General features: G+C 37.4%; 1 protein-coding gene across 1 annotated transcript; it reads right to left on the bottom strand.

Annotated features, from left to right (window-relative positions):
• Positions 1-4,746: 4,746 nt before the first annotated feature.
• On the bottom strand, positions 4,747-8,342 carry LOC130745951 (elongation factor 2-like). Its single transcript, XM_057598412.1, has 4 exons — positions 8,233-8,342; positions 7,959-8,005; positions 7,780-7,867; positions 4,747-7,438 (listed from the first exon to the last, which is right to left on the bottom strand). Exons 2-4 carry the CDS (start codon positions 7,959-7,961, stop codon positions 4,998-5,000), a joined length of 2,532 nt encoding a protein of 843 aa, XP_057454395.1. The 5' UTR covers positions 7,962-8,005; positions 8,233-8,342; the 3' UTR covers positions 4,747-4,997.
• Between the last annotated feature and the right edge of the window lie 12,012 nt (positions 8,343-20,354).

Here is a 20,354-nt window from a genome sequence, read left to right on the forward strand (position 1 = left end):
TTTTGGTTGCATGTAATAACTTCCTTATATTGTCTTACTTTCGATTATTAATTAAAGTTTCAAAATGTTCATGAAGGTTTTGTAAATGCGGATGAAGGAATGGTAATTCTCGGCCCGAGAAATACGACGATGTTGGTCAAGCAAAAAACGCATGTGTCGAGATATGTTTGGAACCAAACAAATGATAAAATCTTGAACCTCAAAAAACCCCCCACTTTCCTTTGAATGGTGTCCCTCCCCAAATTGAAGCATATGTTCGTCAAGCTGGATTTTACAAGGTCGCTTTAGCTGGTTCTATCAAACAGGACAAAGTGTTAATATCAACACTAGTGGAGCGTTGGCGGCCTGAGACGCACACCTTTCATATGTCGTTTGGACCGTGCACCATCACTCTTCAAGATGTTGTCGTTCATCTGGGACTAAATATTGATGGGCAACCTATTACCGGGGTGACATGGTGTGACTGGTCTAACCTTGTGCATCGTGCGCTAGGAGTAATTCCACCGAAAGGTGCTATTAGATGAAGCAGTTTAAAGTTGAAATGATTAATTAACCATTTTAACTTTGAGCAACTACGTGCAATTGACCCGGCGGAAACGGAATTTGTTGCAAGAGCATTCATTTTGCGCCTGATTGGAACTTTCTTATTACCCTACCACACAGGATCTTTTGTGCCTCTAGGATATCTACTACTAATAGAGAATTTAGCCCTGGCCGCCACGTACAGTTGGGATTCAGCCATGCAACCGATATCTACTACTGATAGAGATGTGCCATGCAACCGATTTTGAACGACAAGAAATCAGTGGTTGTACTTATTTGCTCCAAATCTGGGCTTGGGAAAGGATTCCAGGAACTGCCCCAAAAAAAAACCAAGATAACCACCCGGTCGCCCCCTCGTAGGAAGGTCAGCTTCTTGTGGTCCTGTGACGCTATCATATTGATGCACGTATGCGGACCGCCCCACCTAGTTACCACCCACATTCCAGTTTTTTTAGAACACATTGCCCTCAACCTTCAAGAGCACCCATTCGGACATTTCACCACATAGTATGTGGGTTTGGATTCGACCACAATATAAATTTCATTTAGCTTAAAAGAATAGTGCTTGAGGGCCATCTGGACATCTTTCTTGGTCTCAAAACACAGACCTTTATATAATTCATCAATTAGCTGCCATGATGCCTGATCATCCGCGCCAGTATAAAAATTCGTCTCTTCATCCGAGTGTTCCTAGTTAATATATGAATAGTGTGAAGACTCATTCCAAAATGGGGTTGGGATACCTGTAAAAATGAAGATTTATATCATACACGATATATGGAGAAATACAACGCCTGAAGTAGGGATGGCAATGGGTAGGGTACTATAGTACCCATCCCCGTACCCACGTTTTCAAAAGATACACGTACCCGTCCCATACCTGCGTGGGTAGCAATTTGAATGCCCGTCCCCGTACCCTTTGGGTACCTATATGCCTGTACCCGTACCCATTACCCGCAATTTAGTTAACGAAAATACAATTTTCATTATCCAAACAGAAAATAATATAACTACTATTATAAAATAAAGAGTATTAATTAAAAATACAAAAGTCTATCCAAATATTTAATAACTAAAGTAATTCATTTTTAAAAGAGTAAGTTAGAAAGTTATGACTTTAATTAAGTTTGTTGTCATATATATACTTCTAAGTGTGTAATATATAATAAAAATAATTAATAAAGTGTGTGCGGGTATGGGGCGGGTTGGGTACTATAATACCCATACCCGCACCCGTACCTACTATTTTTTGCGGGTAATTATCCATACCCAACTCCATACCCATCTAGCGAATTTTTACCATACCCATTGTGGGTATTTTTAGCGGGTACCCTATGGGTCCGATACCCATTGCCATCTCTAGCCTGAAGAGTTAAATTCAGGAGGTCCATTCACCGGTGTCGGTAACCCAATAGGAGGTCCAGGGTTACCGTCAAAGCCATCCTCGTCCGAGTCAGACGATTCACCTTTGTCGCCCAATCTTTCATCTTCATCATGGTCATCTGAAGATAAAATCTCGTCACCATCCACTTTATCAGTGTCACGATAATCGTCACCCAAATTCACTGTGTCACCCATCTGAGCGGTCTTCTGTTCAAAGTTACTCGTGACACCCAACAGAACAATCTCCTCAACGCCATGGCTACCACCGGCTTCATGAGCGAACGTCTGTTGCGTACTCATCGAATACGTTGAGGCTTGGATTGATGAACTTCTAGCATCAACAACATCAACATATAACTCGAGCGTTGTCATGAAAGACTGCCGACCAAATCCATCCATCATGACATTCACGTATTGAGTATCAAATAGCTTAAGAGGTGAAAAAAATACGGGATTTGAGTTACTCATAAATCTGCAAATGAGTCTTGAAATTATTTGGTTTCTTTGGAGCTTCAACCTCTCGTGAATTTTCCTCTTCAAGCACTCGAATGTAATGTTGCGTTTGAGATGCATGGACCTAGTCTGACCTTCAAAAATGACACATTGGTTGCCATTGGAAACTCCACCTCCATAATACACGAAAACAATGACTTGATCCATCTCTGATGATTTTTTAGCAACTAGAACGTATGAAGTTTAGGAGAAAATTTGCAAATGGTGTTTAGAAGAAATCTGGTCCGGAGGGTTGGGTTATATTAAGTGGGATTCACAAATTATATTTCGAATCCCTTTTTAATGCATTCGCTATAAAGCATGCGAATGCATGTTGTTCCCCTGTCACCCAACCTGCAGCACATAGGGAAGGGGCGAAGTATGTCAGGCATTCTCCTAAAATCTCACGAATGCATACTGTTCATATGAAAAAGCAACCAGATTCTCACTGCACGTTAGAAAAGCTGCAAATTCCTGTTTGACTTACAGGCATTCTCTTAGAACCTTGCGAATGTCTATTGTTCATGCCATTCAACACTGAAAAAGCAACCAGATTCTCTTTTTGTCCTATACCCATTCGCGAGATTCCTTTCGAATGCCATAAAGTCCAACCACCTCACCCGCCACCTGTCAAAAACTACCCCATACAGCTAAAAAAAAAATTCACCTCCTTTTTCAAATTAATTTTATTTTTTGCATTATTCAGAAGAAAAAAAACCTACTGATTATGCTTTATTTTTCTATAAATAGTTTAGTGACACAAATAAATAGAGCCTAACTATCCTTCTTTCAAAAAAAATATATCCTTAAATTTTTTTAAGAACTAATATTACATTATTCATAACATGATTATTTAGTATAATTAAATACTTAATTATATTTCGTATATAAAATAACACACATGCATGGTAGTTAATATCAAATAACATACAATTTATTTAATTTTTAAAAAATCATTTCTCTAAAACAGTTATTATTTTTTCAAAAACAGTTATTGGCTTAGTTGTAATTTATGGGAATTTCTTTTTAAACTGCTGTGTAAGCTCTTGTTTGGGTACTTTAGCACTGCATTATTTTGTTTCTTATAACTTTTGGCGTTGTTCCTTGGATCCCGATTTTGTATAGCTCTTTTATGAGACTCTGTGGGGTCTTCACTTAGGAATCTTGTTCAGGATTTTAATTCTTTTGGGGGGTTTTTCTTAGAGCGTCTCCTTGGTTAGTCACATTTTGCTGTTGTAATCTTCACTTTCACTTCTTTGGGAGTTATGTCCTCACGAGTTTTTTGTGGATAAACTCTAAGGGAAAACTAAACTTAAACATAAAATCTCAATTCAATCCAAGCTACTATAGAGTGGATCAGTTTGGTTCGGATTTGAATTCAGAGGAATATCCATCGGATGATGAAATAGAAAAACCAAATAAATTGGATTAGATGAATTTTCCTTCAAAATCGATCTAATTCAATCCACAAACACCCCCTCTGATTTATTGGAGTTGTGGGCAAGAAAATATACTTGTTCTTTTGTTTTTTCCCGTAAAAGAGTAAAAATCTAGTCAAAATTCTAGTTTAGTAAATATATATTTGATAATTGTTGAAAATCCAACATTCACTAGAGATATAGTCAATATAACTCTTATAGATGGGAAGGTAATACTTAACTATAAGCTTAATTTTAGGGTAGAGTTAGAACACCAAATTCTAATATAGTATAAGAGTTTATTCTTATATATAAGATGATAATTCTCACTTCTAAACTAGCTTTTGGATTCTCACTTATAATAACAAAGATTCTAATACAATCCCTTTAGAAGCTCTCATGACTTCATGTAACAGTTTTAACGAATCAAAACGTTTTAACAAAGTTCTCTAAATTTCAAAAAATTATAATGAAGTCCTATAATATTATCTTTATATAGATTATACTTACATGACATTTTTAATTCAGCATTATACTTTTTTCAGAAAAAATTCTACTTTTTCAGAAAATTTATCTCAGTTTTTAAATTGTTACAATATAATTAATTAAGTCTTTCAATCGGACTCGGACAGCTTGTTAATTGCAAACGAGAATGCTTTACTCTTAATGTGTTTATATAATTGCATTGCAGAATCATTCTTCAAAATTATATTCACACATAATATAAGCGCCTTAAGCAAGCCTTTTTTTAACTCATAATATCCACCATTAACAATAGTGACTAATCACCTCATTGCAAATGCTCGCACTAAATGGTAAATAACTAACCACAAAATGTACCTTATTCCTCCGGCCTCAGCTAAGGGATGAAGTGAGCATGACAAGCCTTTGGATTTTAATGCAAGCATCATTGACAAAATAAACCATTAATTCACCAAACATTTAATCAAGGATGCTATTCGGAATAGTTTCCCTATCACATGCAATCATAAACCTAGTTCCCATTTGATCGTTCTCCACAAAACACAATCATTGAAAACAGTCTAAGCAATTTCCGCTAAACTAGTTTAAACGACACTGATGAGAATCCTATGGATGAGCACAACGAGACACCACAAACTAATACTAAGCTGAGCTCATATATTAGTGTTTTTAAATAACTTAAAGCTTGTCTTCAAACTCGGAGAGTGGAGTCATCTGCTCCTTCAAGCCCTTCCTCCTACGAATGTCAGCAACAAGCTGTGCAGCTCCTGATCCAGGCTCCAATGGATCTGAGGACATCATATCCCAGTGATCAAAGACACACTGTGGGAAAGCCTGGCCTGATGTTGCGGCCCTCAAAGTGCTGGAGAATCCGAAGGACTCGACAACAGGGAGGTATGCTTTGATGTTGTAAAGTGGGGTACCAGGCCTCTGCATTTCCTCAAAGACATGTCCACGTTTCTGGTTAAGAACACTGTAGATACCACCAAGGGCTTGCTCAGGAGCCTGGATTTCCACCAGGTAAACAGGCTCAAGAAGTCTGGGTTTCGCAGTCAACTGTGAAGCATAGAAGACTCTCCTAGCTGTAGGAATGATCTGACCACCACCTCTGTGGATGGCATCGGCATGCAGGACAACATCACATACTTCAAAGCAAATGGCTCTCATGTTTTCCTCAGCCAAAGCACCTTCTTTTGATGCCCACTGGAAGCCGGCAACGACAGAATCCTTGATTTCATTCAAATACTGGACTCCCTTACACATATCAACCACCATGTTTGGTCCAAGGGTCTCAGGTCCGAAACACCAGATTTTCTTGGCAAGATCCTTGTCCCAACCATATTCTTCAGACAAGATTTTGGAACGAACTTTGGGGTCATCCCTCGGTCCAATCTTGCCATCATCAATGGCTTCAGCAAGCCCGTCCTCCAGTGGTCTTGCTTCCATGTACAGACGGTTGTGCTTGTTGGGTGATTTGCTCATCACAGTGCGGCATGATCTATCCAGAACTGTCTCTCGGAAAGACACTACAGGGTCAGATTTAGTAATCTCAGCTCCACCCATGAAATCGTCTTGCAAGTCCTTCAAACAGATCTCAAGATGAAGCTCTCCTGCACCAGCAACAATATGTTCTCCAGACTCCTCAATAGTACAAACAACCATAGGATCTGACTTAGCCAACCGCTTAAGACCTTCAACAAGCTTAGGAAGATCAGATGCAAACTTACACTGAACAGCGACACGGACAACAGGTGAGACAGAAAACTTCATAGCACGAATTGGGTGGGCATCAACTTCCTTCTCATTTGTCAATGTAGCATTCTTGGTGATAAATTGATCCAGCCCAACCAAAGCAACTGTGTTACCACAAGGAACATCCTCAACAGTCTCCTGTTTCTTTCCCATCCAAATGACAGTTCTTTGAACACTTTTCGTATACAGGTCTTTTTTCTCCCCAGGAACATAATTTGGTCCCATAATCCTGACTTTCAAACCAGTTGAAATCTTACCAGAGAAGACACGGCCAAAGGCAAAAAACCTACCCTTATCAGATGCAGGAATCATCTTGGAGACATAAAGCATCAGAGGTCCCTCAGGATCACAGTTTCTGATAGCAGCTGCATATTGATCATCAAGGGGACCCTCGTACAAATTCTCAACACGATACTTTTGGGCCGTTGATGGAGATGGAAGATGAAAGATCATCATTTCCAAGAGTGCAGTAGCTGCTGGGAGCCATGTCTGCATGACACGTTTCATCAATGGTTTACCCATCAAGTCCTTCTCTTCAGATTTCATGGTGACCCCTAGCTTTTGCAGCATAGGCCAGAGCTTATCCTTCTGATCATTCATACAAGTGTTAATAATCTGCTTGATAGGCTCATAGCAGAACTGAACGAACCCTCGCTTGCAGGTAGGTGAACCAGTATTCTTGCTGGTCCATTTCTTTGTGGCTGGATCAAAAAAATTCTCACCCCAGAGCCTTTCCATCATCTTTGACTCGTCAACACCAAATTTTGAGGCATACATTTTTGCAAAGTTTGTCAGAGTAAAAGCCCAGCCATGCAGACCAGCAGAGAAAGCAACTGTTCCTTTCTCTGGATAGACCATACAATCACCAAGCAGTGGGTCTTCATATGTAGCCATGATCACATTAGCATTCTCAATAACACGGCTAAAAGTCTGATATGCCTCCTCTCCATCCACCTGCAATTCAAGGAAGCACCTGTCCATCTTATTGACTGTCAGAACAGGTCTAATCCTTTCTCCCAAGGCCTGTCGAAGCACAGTTTCAGTTTGGACACAGACACCTTCGACACAGTCCACCACAACCAGCGCTCCATCCGTAATTCGAAGTGCAGCAGTAACCTCAGATGAAAAGTCCACATGCCCAGGTGAGTCAATGAGATTAATGAGATACTCATTGCCCGATCTCTCCCCCTTAAAACTCTGGAGAGCCTCATCAGTCATTTCATAGTAGAGTGAGATACCAGTGGACTTAATTGTAATACCACGCTCAGCTTCATCTGCACGGGTATCAGTCATACGGACATCACCCGCTACTTCTTGTGCAATAATGCCAGCAGCAGCTACAAGAGAATCAGTGAGAGTTGATTTCCCTGCAATAAGAAACCAAAAGAACAATTCATTATTCAGACCAGAAAATCGAAGATATTCTAATATGACAAAATACAATGCACCCAGATACACAGCTAAACAATTGCATCACAAACCATTGTTAATGTCATAGGTACATAAAAGATAACTGAACTAAATAAAAAAGACACAAGGGAACTTCTCAAAAGATATATAACCCTAATAATTTCTTGTCAACCAAACACCAAAAAACAATTATATCTTCTTAAATATAGAGTAAGAGAACACATCACAACAATCAGGAAAGTGCATCACAGAGAAAGTAACCAGAAAACAAAAAACAAAAACCTATGTTAGTTCTTACCATGATCAACATGAGCAATGACAGACATGTTACGAATGTTGTGCTTAAGGTCCATAATACGGCGAAGCTCCTCGGCGGTGAACTTCACCTGTAAAAAGACACAAATCTCAATTCAGATTACGAACATCCAACCAAATTAAACAAACAAAAAATCAAGGAGCAAGGTCGATTCAACTTACCATTTTGACTAGTGTTTGTTGTCCACAGAAAAATGGGTCTGCTAGAACTGAAACAACATCAAAACACTAGATTTAGCTAAAAACAGTGACTAAAAACTTAACATGTTCTAGACATTAGCGAATTCAGAAGCAGAAAAGATAAAGAAAGTTCAGAAACGAAATAAGAGTATTCATGATGCGGAGAAGTGGAGTAGCTAAAGATTGAGGTGGAAATGAAGAAGAAAAACAAGCGATAACTCAGGTGAGGAGAGAAAATTTACGATGGGAAACGAACCTGGAGAGTGGCGGCGGCGAAGAGAATGCGGAGACTAGGGTGAACAAGTGTCAAATTGGGTCACTGAGGAAGCTTTATATAAGCGTTCGATATATTGTTAACCCATTCAATTCTGGTACACATTTTCATAAAATTGAACGGAATGGAACAAAATGGGGGCCCAACAAAATATAATATTATGAATTGGAATGGAGTGACATGAGAAAACTAATTTTATAATTTTATTAGTTGACTTGAGTGACTTCATTCTACTCCATCTCCTATAATCCAAATAGAGGGTATGAAAATTGATGATAAGTTGTGGAATTGGTTGGAATGAGTTCCATCACTTTTAATGTCATCACATCTTCATTCATAGGGCAAAAAGTGTAATATTACCCTTACATCTTGTTTGTTCTTAGATTTAAAAATACTAGTATTTTTTATTCATGTGTTGCACCAGAAATTTGTCGATTGTATTTTATACATCAAAACCTAAATTTAGAGGTTAAAATAAGAGAAAATTAATGTGATATGATATTAATTTAAATTTAAATCATTTATCACAAATTTTGTTTTTGGTTAAAATTACTATTTTTTAAGGAAATTTAGAGGTTAAAATAAAAGAAGATATAAAATATTTACCCATTGAATATTTTTTTGCTTTTTTCCTTGCGTGAATCTCTTATAAATCGAGCATGATTACATTGGATTTGATTTATTTTCATATTTAACATAATCATTTTTTTTGTAAAATTAAATATGTAACATAATCACGTTTTTTATTTGACTCTCATTTAATACATTAATCACATTAAATGTGTAACATAATCATTTAAAAAAAAAATTGATTTCCTCAAAATTTGACCCATTCAAAACGGGATTGACTTAATTTGCTCCTCTAACCCTTATTCTTTTCTAATATATATTGATATTGATTGATATTTATATTGATATTGATATTGATGATAAACATAGAACAAAATTGGTATGTATCATATTGTCATTTTTCATCGTTTATCAAATGATATCTTAGAGTCTGTTTGATTTTACATTGCATTCAATGTAATGCTAACAAAAGTGAAAATCTTTTTTCACATTTGCAACATGCGAAAGTGAGATCTCACTTCCCGGAAAAGATTTAAAAGTAATTTCACTCAAATCCAAACACACACACACTTATAAGTTATAAGCAAAGGCGTACACTAGCTTTTAAATGGTGTATTCGTGCAAGATAATGTTTTCATCATTAATATAAGGTGAATTATGTGGTGCCTGTGGGAAAATGTGGGTGTGGTGCCTCCATGTGGTCTGTCAAATAAAAATGTGACATGTGGCAATTATTATACCAGATTTTTTATTTTCCATCAATTTCTGTTTTTTCTATAAATTCGAAATAATTTGTGATATTAATTTTTGAGAAGGGTTTTTTAGCAATTCTTAGAAAGTTGCCTATGGTTAATATGAGTTTTTACCATGAGAGAGATTTAGTTTGAAGATTGAAACATATATTACTGGTTCATCTCCTGTTTTTCTTGGTTCATCTTCAACACAGGAAACCCTAATCTCACACTGCTTCCGCCACGTGATGCGACACCTTCTCCTTCGCCACCGCCGTGGACTCCCTCTGCTTCTGCCACCTTCTCCGCGATCCTGTCATCCTCGGTTTCCCTCTCAACACGACGAGTCTCCTCTCACTCTCTTCCGTTTGCCCCTCCACCGCTCCCAAATTTGTCTGCTCAGGTTTGATTCTCACTTGTCAGTTACGACCGATTCACTCAATTATTCAGTTTGTTACTTTGCTAACGACATTTCATTCTTTTTTGTTTTCGTTCACTACAGAATCATTGGCTCTGCCTCCTCTCAACAGCGCACAGATTATAGGGATCCCTGCTTTCGGTGAGTAGTTTTTCTCTTCTATTCGGTAATTCATTGATTGAAATTCATGGGACACAAATCTATATTTTGTAAATTTTTCTATTATTGATTCAAATTTCAAAATCTGCGTGTAATATTTGATTTGATTTTGAGAAAATTGCCTTGGAAAGAGTTTTAGACTTCTAGGTAGCAATTTTCAATAAATTTTGCAGAGAATCACAATCACAAATGATGAATTTCATCATCAAGAAACACGACCTTTTGTGTGATGTTTGAAATTAATTAACATGCAGGTGGTGTATTTTATCTCAATTTATCTTGTTTTCCTTTAATTTCTGCTCCTTTTTCTCTGTTAATTCACTCCATGTTTATGTGGGATGGTGTGGGTGCGAAGAGGAAAGGTTATGCCTTTCATTCTTTGATGACTCAATCTGTATTCTTTGCTTTATTTGATATCAGATCTTGTTTATTTGATTGCTGCAGCCAAGTCCTTAACCTCTTTTATTTGATATGCTGCCTAATCTCCTTGCTTAAATAATTTAGATATTTTATGAGTTTTTCCACTCTTGTGTTGCTGCCATTACCTTTTTAAAAAAGATAAAAATGTAGGTTATTTGGATCAAAGTGATTTAGGCAGGAAGTATTATATAAATGACAATGTGTGGCATGGACCAGATTTTGGAGCATTAGAAATTATTAGGCTTGACGTCTTATATGATACCTTACTGTGTGTGCTATTTGCAAGTGACTGTGTGATCAACTTCTAAGTCATGTATGTTATATTGTTAAGTAATGTTTGTTATATTGTTACATGGTTCTGCAAATAATGCATGTGTTTGTTGGATTATCTTTATTTTTGAAGGTTGGAATAGTTATTGACTTATTGTTACTTGAAGTAATAGAAGATTAGCACTGAGCAGAGCCTGGAATGAAATTCAGAGTTTGAAAAATTAGATGACAAGATATTAGTTTTCTTACCTAAGCAAGATGACAATACCACATTGCATTTGCAAAATTTGTCGACGGGTCCTTACTTTGTGCAGCATACAAAAGTCAAATGCACCACCCACCCTACTGCATACTGCTATAAGTGTTTATGCTTTTGCTTGATGTGCTTGACTTGTATGTTTTAAAACTGCTTGTGATTTCTGCCCTTGTTGGTCCCATTTCACGGTTTTCCCCATACGCTTCAATCCAATCACCAACACAACACAACACAACTCAAATGCTACTGTGAATATGTTACAGATCCATTTGCATGCTTCTCTGACCTAAGGAACATATGAATGAATAATTTTTACTATTTTTAAATTATTTAGTCTCAACATTATTTTTCGATAGTAATAGTACATTATTATTTTTTGTCATTCACAGGTTAAGGGATACAGTAGCAGTCTCTCTCGACAAATAATTTTCATAGGGTTCGATATTATGATCTTGGCTTTTGATTGCATTTTGGTGGGCTTTAGCTTCTGCTGCATAAGTATACATCCTGCTGTTTTCTATCCTTCGAGTGTGGCAATTAGTTAGATGCATTGTTCCTGCCTTTCTGCATAATTTGCATTTTGCTGTGCAGAGTCTCGTTACTTGGTTGGGGTGGTTGTTTGTGTATTTGTTTGTTGGGTAGTTGGGTTATATCTCATCATGGTTTGCAATATGTTTATATGGTCTGGAAATTTAATACTCCCATTGCAGTAATAGTTTGGAATTGTTCAGACTCGATAGTCTTTGTTTTTTATTCATCAATTTCAATTGATTACAATGCATCTGTTTTGGGTAGAAAATCATTTGTACAATACTGGCGGTTTTAAACCTCGACTTGCATGCGTTCAGCTGCCAAAATTTGAAAATATGATTTAAATAGAAGTGCAAGATGGTGTTAAAAATTAAAGGGTGACGCTTTTAAAAATGTTAGCCAGGAAGGATCGAATCTGAGACCTCTAAGACACATGGGAAGGTTCCTCTCTTGTGGATTTCTCTCAATTTTTCTACAGTAGACATTTGTGAGGGTTTCAAAAGCCACAAAATGTCCTCAAACCGCCACAAATTCTGTCAATTTTTTGCAGCAACATTTTGTGGCAGCTGGTAACATTTTGTGGCGGTTACAAGCCGCCAACACTGTTCACTATATAAAAATTGAGAGAAATCCACATGAGAGGATTCTGACCCAAGACACATACATTTCTAACAACCCCTAAGCTACAAAAATGTTAATAATTAACTGTCAAAAAATAGTATTAATTGGGTCCATGATAACTAGGACTCATGTTGGGCCACAACTCTTCCTTTTGAGACCCAATAAGGTCTTTCTTCGACTTTCCCATCACCATGACTCATGTTGGGCCATCATTCTTCCTTATGAGGCCCAATAAGGTCTTTCTTCGACTTTCCCATCACCGGGACTTATCTTGGGCCACTCTTCCTCATGAGCCCAATATGGTCTTTCTTCGACTTTCCCATCACTAAGACTCATGTTGAGCCACTCTTCCTTATAAGGCCCAATATGGTCTTCCTCCGACTTCCTCATCACCGAGACTCGTGTTGGGCCACTCTTCCTTATAATGCCCAATATGGTCTTCCTTCGATTTTCTCATCACCGCGACTCATGTTGGGCCACTCTTCCTTATAAGGCCCAATATGGTCTTCCTTCAACTTCCCCATCACTGGGACTCATGTTGGGCCACCACTCTTCCTTATGAGGCCCAATAAGGTCCAATAAGGTCTTTCTTCGACTTTCCCATCACCGAAACTCATGTTGGGTCACCACTCTTCCTCATGAGCCAATAAGGTCTTTCTTCGACGTTCCCATCACCGAGACTCATGCTGGGCCACTCTTATTTATAAGGCTCAATATGGTCTTCCTTTGACTTCCCCGTCACCGGGACTCATGTTGGGTCACCACTCTTCCTTATGAGGCCCAATAATGTCCAATAAGATCTTTCTTTGACTTTCCCATCACCGGGACTCATGTTGGGCCACTATTCCTTATGAGGCCCAATATGGTCTTTCTTCGACTTCCCCATCATAGGGACTCATGTTGGGCCACCACTCTCCCAAATGAGGTCCAATAAGGTCCAATAAGGTATTTCTTCGACTTCCTCATCACCGGGACTCATTTTGGGCTACCACTCTTCCTTATGAGGCCCAATAAGGTATTTATTCGACTTTCCCATCACTGGAGCTCATGTTGGGCCACCACTCTTCCTTATGAGGCCCAATCAGGTCCAATTATGTCTTTCTTCGACTTTCCCATCATGGGGACTCATGTTGGGCCACTCTTCATTATGAGGCCCAATATGATCTTTCTTTGACTTCCCCATCACCAATACTCACTTTTACCTCTTCTGGACAAAATAAGGAAGGTGTGACCCAATAAGAGCCTTAGACATGACCAGGACTAACATGTACCGAGGATGGTCCAATACGAGTCTCTGACCTAAGGAACATATGAGGGAATTATATATATAATATGTGCTTTTTTCAAGAGGGGGGGGGGAGGGAATGAATGTGTTTTTTTCTAGTTGTTATGGTCATGGGTCGCATTTTAGTGGACTTTAGCTACTGCTGCATGGGTCGCATTTTAGTGGCGGTTTAAAACCCCCATTTGCATGCATTACAGCCGCCAACAATTGCAAATATGATTTAAATAGAAAGTTGTGGAGGTCAGTAACCGCCACTAAACTACTTCTTGATAGAAAAATACTTCTTCACTCCTCCTAAATTCAACAAGCATACTTCCAAGGTGGGTTTAAGATCCACTTCACAAACTCTTAAATTTCCACTTCTAACAATCACCTATAAATCATGGTAACAGTTGCAAACTAATGAAATTATTGAAGATAAAAACTTTAGAGCAGTCAAGTTTAGATGATTTTAAATTGCAAAACCTTGTATTATAAACTGTTAATGAATGAAAGAATGAATTGAATGTGTACATCTCAACTACGTTTTACAAGGAATTAAAGTGCTAAAACCATGACTTTGATCTCGATATCCCTGTTCAATCTTGTAAATTCTTATCTACTACCACTTTGTAGATTCCAAAAGCAAGGGAGCATCTACAAGTTACAACCTACAAGTATATAAGCATATTTCTTTATCTTCAGCCATAGTCATAGTCATCTGCATGATGCAAATCGATGAAACTTTAGGACACCACAGTCATCTGCACTATAAGTAAGAAAATATCACACAATTGATAACATGGTACTGGTATGTTAAATCAACTTTGCACCACAAATGTTCATGAATTTCATTCAAAAGAAGATTCAGGGATATGCGTAAAAAAGAGAGATGAAAGAGAGATTACTGCTCTATTATCCGTGGCTAGTTCAGAATCATGAACATGATGAATTCAATCATAAATGCTTGCAGGTCAGAACTAGCTCGGAGTGTTACTGGAAACTAATTCCCCTTTCCACTGAATATAAGTCTGAGAATCCCACTTGCAAGTGTCGATCCAACAAGCTGGGCTATTATATAAGCTGGAACCTGTAATATGATTCAAATGAAACAAAAATTACTAATTTGAGACAAAGCGAGACAATTAAGTACTATATTTTGATATGATATGGTTGACATGTAGTTCACAAATAATTGAAGCACATCCTCTTATATATTAGCAAATCAAACAATCACCAAAGTAACAGTATAACAATTATATTTGATTCACCAGCTTCAAGGGAAACCTTTTGGTGGAAGCATGAGCAAAAATAGATCATGCAAAAAACCTAAACTAACCTCTAGTTTTCCAATTTACAGTTACAACAAGTAGAAATCAACATAAACCCTAAACCCCAAATTAGACAATGAAGAAGATAGAAATCAAGAACATGATCCATTCTAAAGTGTCTTTGCCCTGAAGCTTCACAAACATTCCACAATCTTTTTAAGATCAGAGACAGCTTCCCTGAAATTCCATTAGTAGCCGTATCCAACAAGCAAAGGAGAATTATTCATGTTCTAAAAATATAATAGCCTTCAAGCAACATGAATCTTCTATGATTTCTGATATCATTATGCTCGCCATATCTAATGGACTTGTAAATTTTCACACATGACCAAATCATCATAATCAAAACTAAAACTGGATCCAAAGCCTCATGTTCCTTAATATACCAATCACCAATTTGAAAACTGGTCTTATAGCACATTTCGATGAGCTTATTTTTGCTAGCTCAGAATAAATTTTGGCAGTAAAAAATTGTTCACAAAAACTTCTCCACAATCTGTCTCATGGTGAAAGTTATGAATCTCAACAAGTTCAAATCATTCTCAATTATTTGAACTACAATTTGTGTGACTACCATCTACCTGATATACTCTTCTTATTAGGACTTAAATATACCAATTCTATCATGAGACTCAATCGCAATATACACAAAAGAGTAACCGGAGACATAAAAGTAAGGCTAATTGGACTCTGTATACAAAATAAGTAAAAACACAATAATGGTTAAGAGCCCGAACCAGCAGGAATCCAATTGCATCTGCGAAATCCAATTCCATATAGCCCCTTCAAGATTTGCTCCTTTCTCAGGAATATCACCAAACAGCTTGCGTGCATCAAGCATGAGACAACATCTCACATGTATAAGCAAAATCATGTTCCTCATATACAAATCTGTTTCAAAATTTGTTACTAAACACAATTTTATCTGAAACTAAATATCTGTATCAAGGAAAATTAAAATTGCAAATAATGGGTTCACTAAAATCACCTCATCTTCGTCCAAAACGAGGTCTTCCTCGACCCAAATCCCAATCCAGCGAACAACAGAGGCCAACAACCACTTTATCTTTCCACCTCCGTGAGCTCGATCTCGTCATTGTCGCCTTCGACAAGCCTCGCCGGTCTCTCTCTTCTTTCCTTGTCGAGGAGCTTTATTTTGCTAACTCCACCACCACCGCAAGATCCTCTATGAGGCGGTTCTTCGCCGGACTTGCAGGAGGTCGCAACTCTGTCATCATCGGAATCTGGCGGCGGAAGAGAGAGAATATGGGATGCGAGAAAGAGAACGACATGGTTAGATGACTTAGATCTAAAAAAGACAAGGAAGGGTAGATCTAAAGACCGTGTGGTCGGCTAATAGCGGATCTCATTCTTCACGACGCAGCAAACGACAACGATATTCACGGTGGTGGATGGGCGGCGGTGGCAGACCTCTCCATGGGTCTTTCTCAAGAAGAAGAAGAAGAGGAACTCAGGTGAAGAAGAACAACACTTGAACAGTTATTAGAAATTACTAGGATAAAAACTCACTTTTACTTAGGTAACTAATAAAGTAAGGATCATTTAGCAAATAATAAAACTTCTATTTTAAAAAAACAAAAATATTAGAAAAACATTATTACGAAAATAGAAAAGCAACCTCATTAATATGTGGTTCTATTCTACTGGTCCAACTAGGCAGAGGTACCATACCTGCAACTGGGAGGAGGCACCACAGCAGGCACCTTAATATAATATGAAATATTCATATGGTTGAGATTGAATGAACTAAATTACTAAAATATTCTATTTTACTTAATTCACTCTCTTTCCTCTTGAGCAACAAAGTCATTTCACCTCCCTCGTCTCTCCTTTCTCCTCGAATAAAATGTTAACCTCTACCACCATCCTATTATTTGGATCCACCAGCAACCTCTGACCCATCATCACATCCTCATATGTCTTATTTGTATCCTTGAAGCCACCAAGGCACCAACAGTGTCGGTCTTGCTCCATCCTCCAACACTTTGATGTCGTTACATGGTTAGCCTTACCCCCTATTTTCTATGAGATCCACATGAAGATGGTTACACTATGGTTATTGTTTATGGTGATTACGACCTCATGATGAATTATTAAAGGCTTAAATATGTTGGGAGCCCCTATAAAATAGGGGTCCTTTGGTTTAAGCCCCTACAAAATTTTTTCTTGGGAATAAGCCCCTAATGAGAAAATAATATATAGTGATAAGCCCCTGTCGTCAACTTCCGTTAAAAAATATATGAGTCAGCAAACGGAGCTGACGTGGACCTTTGCCACCTCATCAAGTGGGCCCACAAGCTGCTGACGTGGAAATGAGAAGAGAAATATGAAAATGCCAAATGTGGGATTTGAACCCAAGACCTAGAGCATAATGGGCAACATCCTTCCCACTAGGCTACAAGCTGCATCTTTAGTATAAGTGCAAAATTTAATATATATCTTATTTAAACTGAAGCTGCTAATATTTCAACCAAAAATTTAAAAATGTCCTAAGCATGATTTGAACCCAAAACATAGAGGTTCATGGAGGAGGCTCTAACCACTAAGTCAATGCCTAATTTATGCATGTATTTTTAGCGCAAAACTAAATATATATTTAAAAACAAACTGATAATGCTAAATAAATTTGATGTGGTAGTTCTAAAAATTACATTTTTAGGCTCTTATACGCTCTTATATAATGTATCAATTGGAGTTCAAAAAAATATAATGTATCAATTTGAAACAAAATAAAATATTAAATGTAAATAGAAAAACATATTTACAAAACTTTAAAACGTAAAAAAGTTAAATCTTACAAATTTATTAGAGTTCATATATTGACTTCTTTTAAGTACTAATGAGTATATATACTGAAAGAACAAAATAATAGTTTTTTATGATTTAAGTGGGGTTGAATTCTTGTTCTTTTTTTTACATAATATATATATATATATATATATATATATATATATATATTGTTGTGCGCATGAATAACAAAATGAGCTAGTGGCTCAATTGTAAGGACATTGAGTATGATCCTCCATGTATGGTGTTCGAATCCTGATTATGGTGTTTTTAAAAAAAATTGTAAGTTTAAATGAGATATATATCAAATTTTGCACTTGTATTAAAGATGCAGCTTGTAGCCTAGTGGGAAGGATGTTGCCCATTATGCTCTAGGTCTTGGGTTCAAATCCCACATTTGACATTTTCATATTTCTCTTCTCATTTCCACGTCAACAGCTTGTGGGCCCACTTGATGAGGTGGCAAAGGTCCACGTCAGCTCCGTTTGTTGACTCATATATTTTTTAACGGAAGTTGACGGCAGGGGCTTATCACTATATATTATTTTCTCATTAGGGGCTTATTCCCAAGAAAAAATTTTGTAGGGGCTTAAACCAAAGGACCCCTATTTTATAGGGGCCTCCAACATATTTAAGCCATTATTAAATTTAAGGGGACTATTACATGGTCTGCTTGCCCATCATTTTGTTGGATTTGGATGAAGGCAATCGTGCAACAGTGTTTTAATGTCGTTGAACAATTGCAACAAATCGAGCACATATGGAGGAGTGGGACGTCAACAAGAGGTTCTTGGTTGGGGGATAAGCTTACAATGGTGGCTGGGAGGATGAGGGTTCACAAAGATGATGTAGTGGCTGAGGAGGGAACTAAATTTTAAAACACTTTCCACACTATAGTCCCCAACCCTCGTCGCAATCTCATCATAACCCTCACCGTGAAACCCCAAACCCTCACTATGAAACCCCAAATCCTCACCATGAAACCTCAAACCCTCTCAACAATCCTCACAATGAACATCAAACCCTAGACCCAACCTCACCACGAAACTCCGAGCGCTTGTTGGAACCCTCATTGCAAAACCTCAAACACTCACCGCAACCTTCGTCATAACCAACCTGCAAACTGAATCTTGCCCCCTCTCATGATCTTTCTCACTCAATCTCTTCCTTGCTTTCTCTGATTGCACTAATGATAAAGGAGATGGAGGAGGAAGAGTATTTTAGTGTGTTAAGCACGAATTGGGGTTTTGAATAACTTAGTTTGCATGTGGAAGGTTTGAGAAGAAAACTTTTGATGGAAGACGAAGAGATGCTTCCCAAGAGATGCTTCCCAGCCACCACCTCCTTCACTCTTTTAAATTCTCATTTCCTTTTTCCCATTCATGACAAAACTTCACAAACCCTTACCCATCATCTTCTTCCCTTCTCAAAAAAAAAAAAAACTAATGGTTGATAATCCTAAAACACAACCAACACCATAGCCTTTCATCATCACTTCTTCTTCATCGAGAAAAAAACTAGCCATAACCCTCACCTCTTGTATTATTTTATTCTCAGGACAACCATAAATGAAAGCCAACTAACCTTCTCCTCATCAACCTAAGCCAAGAACAACAAAATCAACCTCTTCCTAACCAACATTTTCTCATGTCTATTTTTGGTGGGTCCTCTCTTTACTCTAGTAAAATAAAATCAAGGGAGAATGAGATGGAGGGAGAAGGGGGAAGTAGGAGGTGAGACAGTGACGAATCTAGAAAGTTTGAGTTGTGGGGACAATAACACATATAGTAGTAAGAAAAATAATACAGACAACACATAATATTAAGGAAACATCTAAAAATTGGTGGGGGCAAATGCCCCCATATCTTATAACATGGATTCGTCCCTGAGGTGAGGTGAAGAGTAATGATACGTACACATCTCACATTCCCTTTCATTTCATTTTCACAATTTTCTTTTTCTTTCTCTACATTTTTTTATCACATAACAAATCATGACTCATTTTTGTCTTTTCTCTTCTTCTTTACCTAAAGTTAAGGTGGAAATGAACTATCAACATAACCCATTATTCGTGTGGTGAATGAGGAAGAGAAAGGTGGAAAAAAAAAATCAAGATGACTATCATGTGCCCGTGTCCTACTTAAAAAAATGCTCCATCTAATGCTTATGTAAACTTCCCTCAATCACAATTTTGAAAATACTCAAAACGATATTTTCAGTGACAAAACTAAAAGTCAAAGTATATTATTAGAAAAAAAAGTATATTATTAGGACCAAAATCTTGTTAAGCCAAAAAAATCTAAATTGCATGATCAAAGACTCAAATCATCTTTACCCTCATTGACCTTTTTAACGGGACCCACGAGACTGTATACATCTGAAAAGTGAATGGCAGTGATGTGAACCCACCACAACAACAGTGGGCAATCTCGCACTGCACCACAACCACAGTTCAGCAAGTAAAAGATCTTTCGCAATTCTTTACCCTTTTCCGTAATCCAATCCTTCCAAATTAATGAATTAGTCTTTTTACGACATTAATTCATTAGTTTTTTTTAACAATAAACTTTTCTTTCAAAAAAAAAACTATATCTTTTTTTTAAAGAAATTATATATTTCCTACCGAAATAATTCTATTCGATCTCGATGTAATAAATACCATAGATTTCTCTAAAAATAAAATACTTGAATTCGGGATTCAAATATTTACTTTTAACGACTACCG

This window comes from Lotus japonicus, chromosome 3 (assembly GCF_012489685.1).
Source record: "Lotus japonicus ecotype B-129 chromosome 3, LjGifu_v1.2".
Lineage (NCBI taxonomy): Eukaryota > Viridiplantae > Streptophyta > Magnoliopsida > Fabales > Fabaceae > Lotus > Lotus japonicus.

Coding starts and splice junctions, on each gene's coding strand:
- LOC130745951 (XM_057598412.1), bottom strand. Junction 7,439..7,779: donor CATTGCTCATGTTGATCATG/GTAAGAACTAAC, acceptor TTCTTATTGCAG/GGAAATCAACTCTCACTGAT.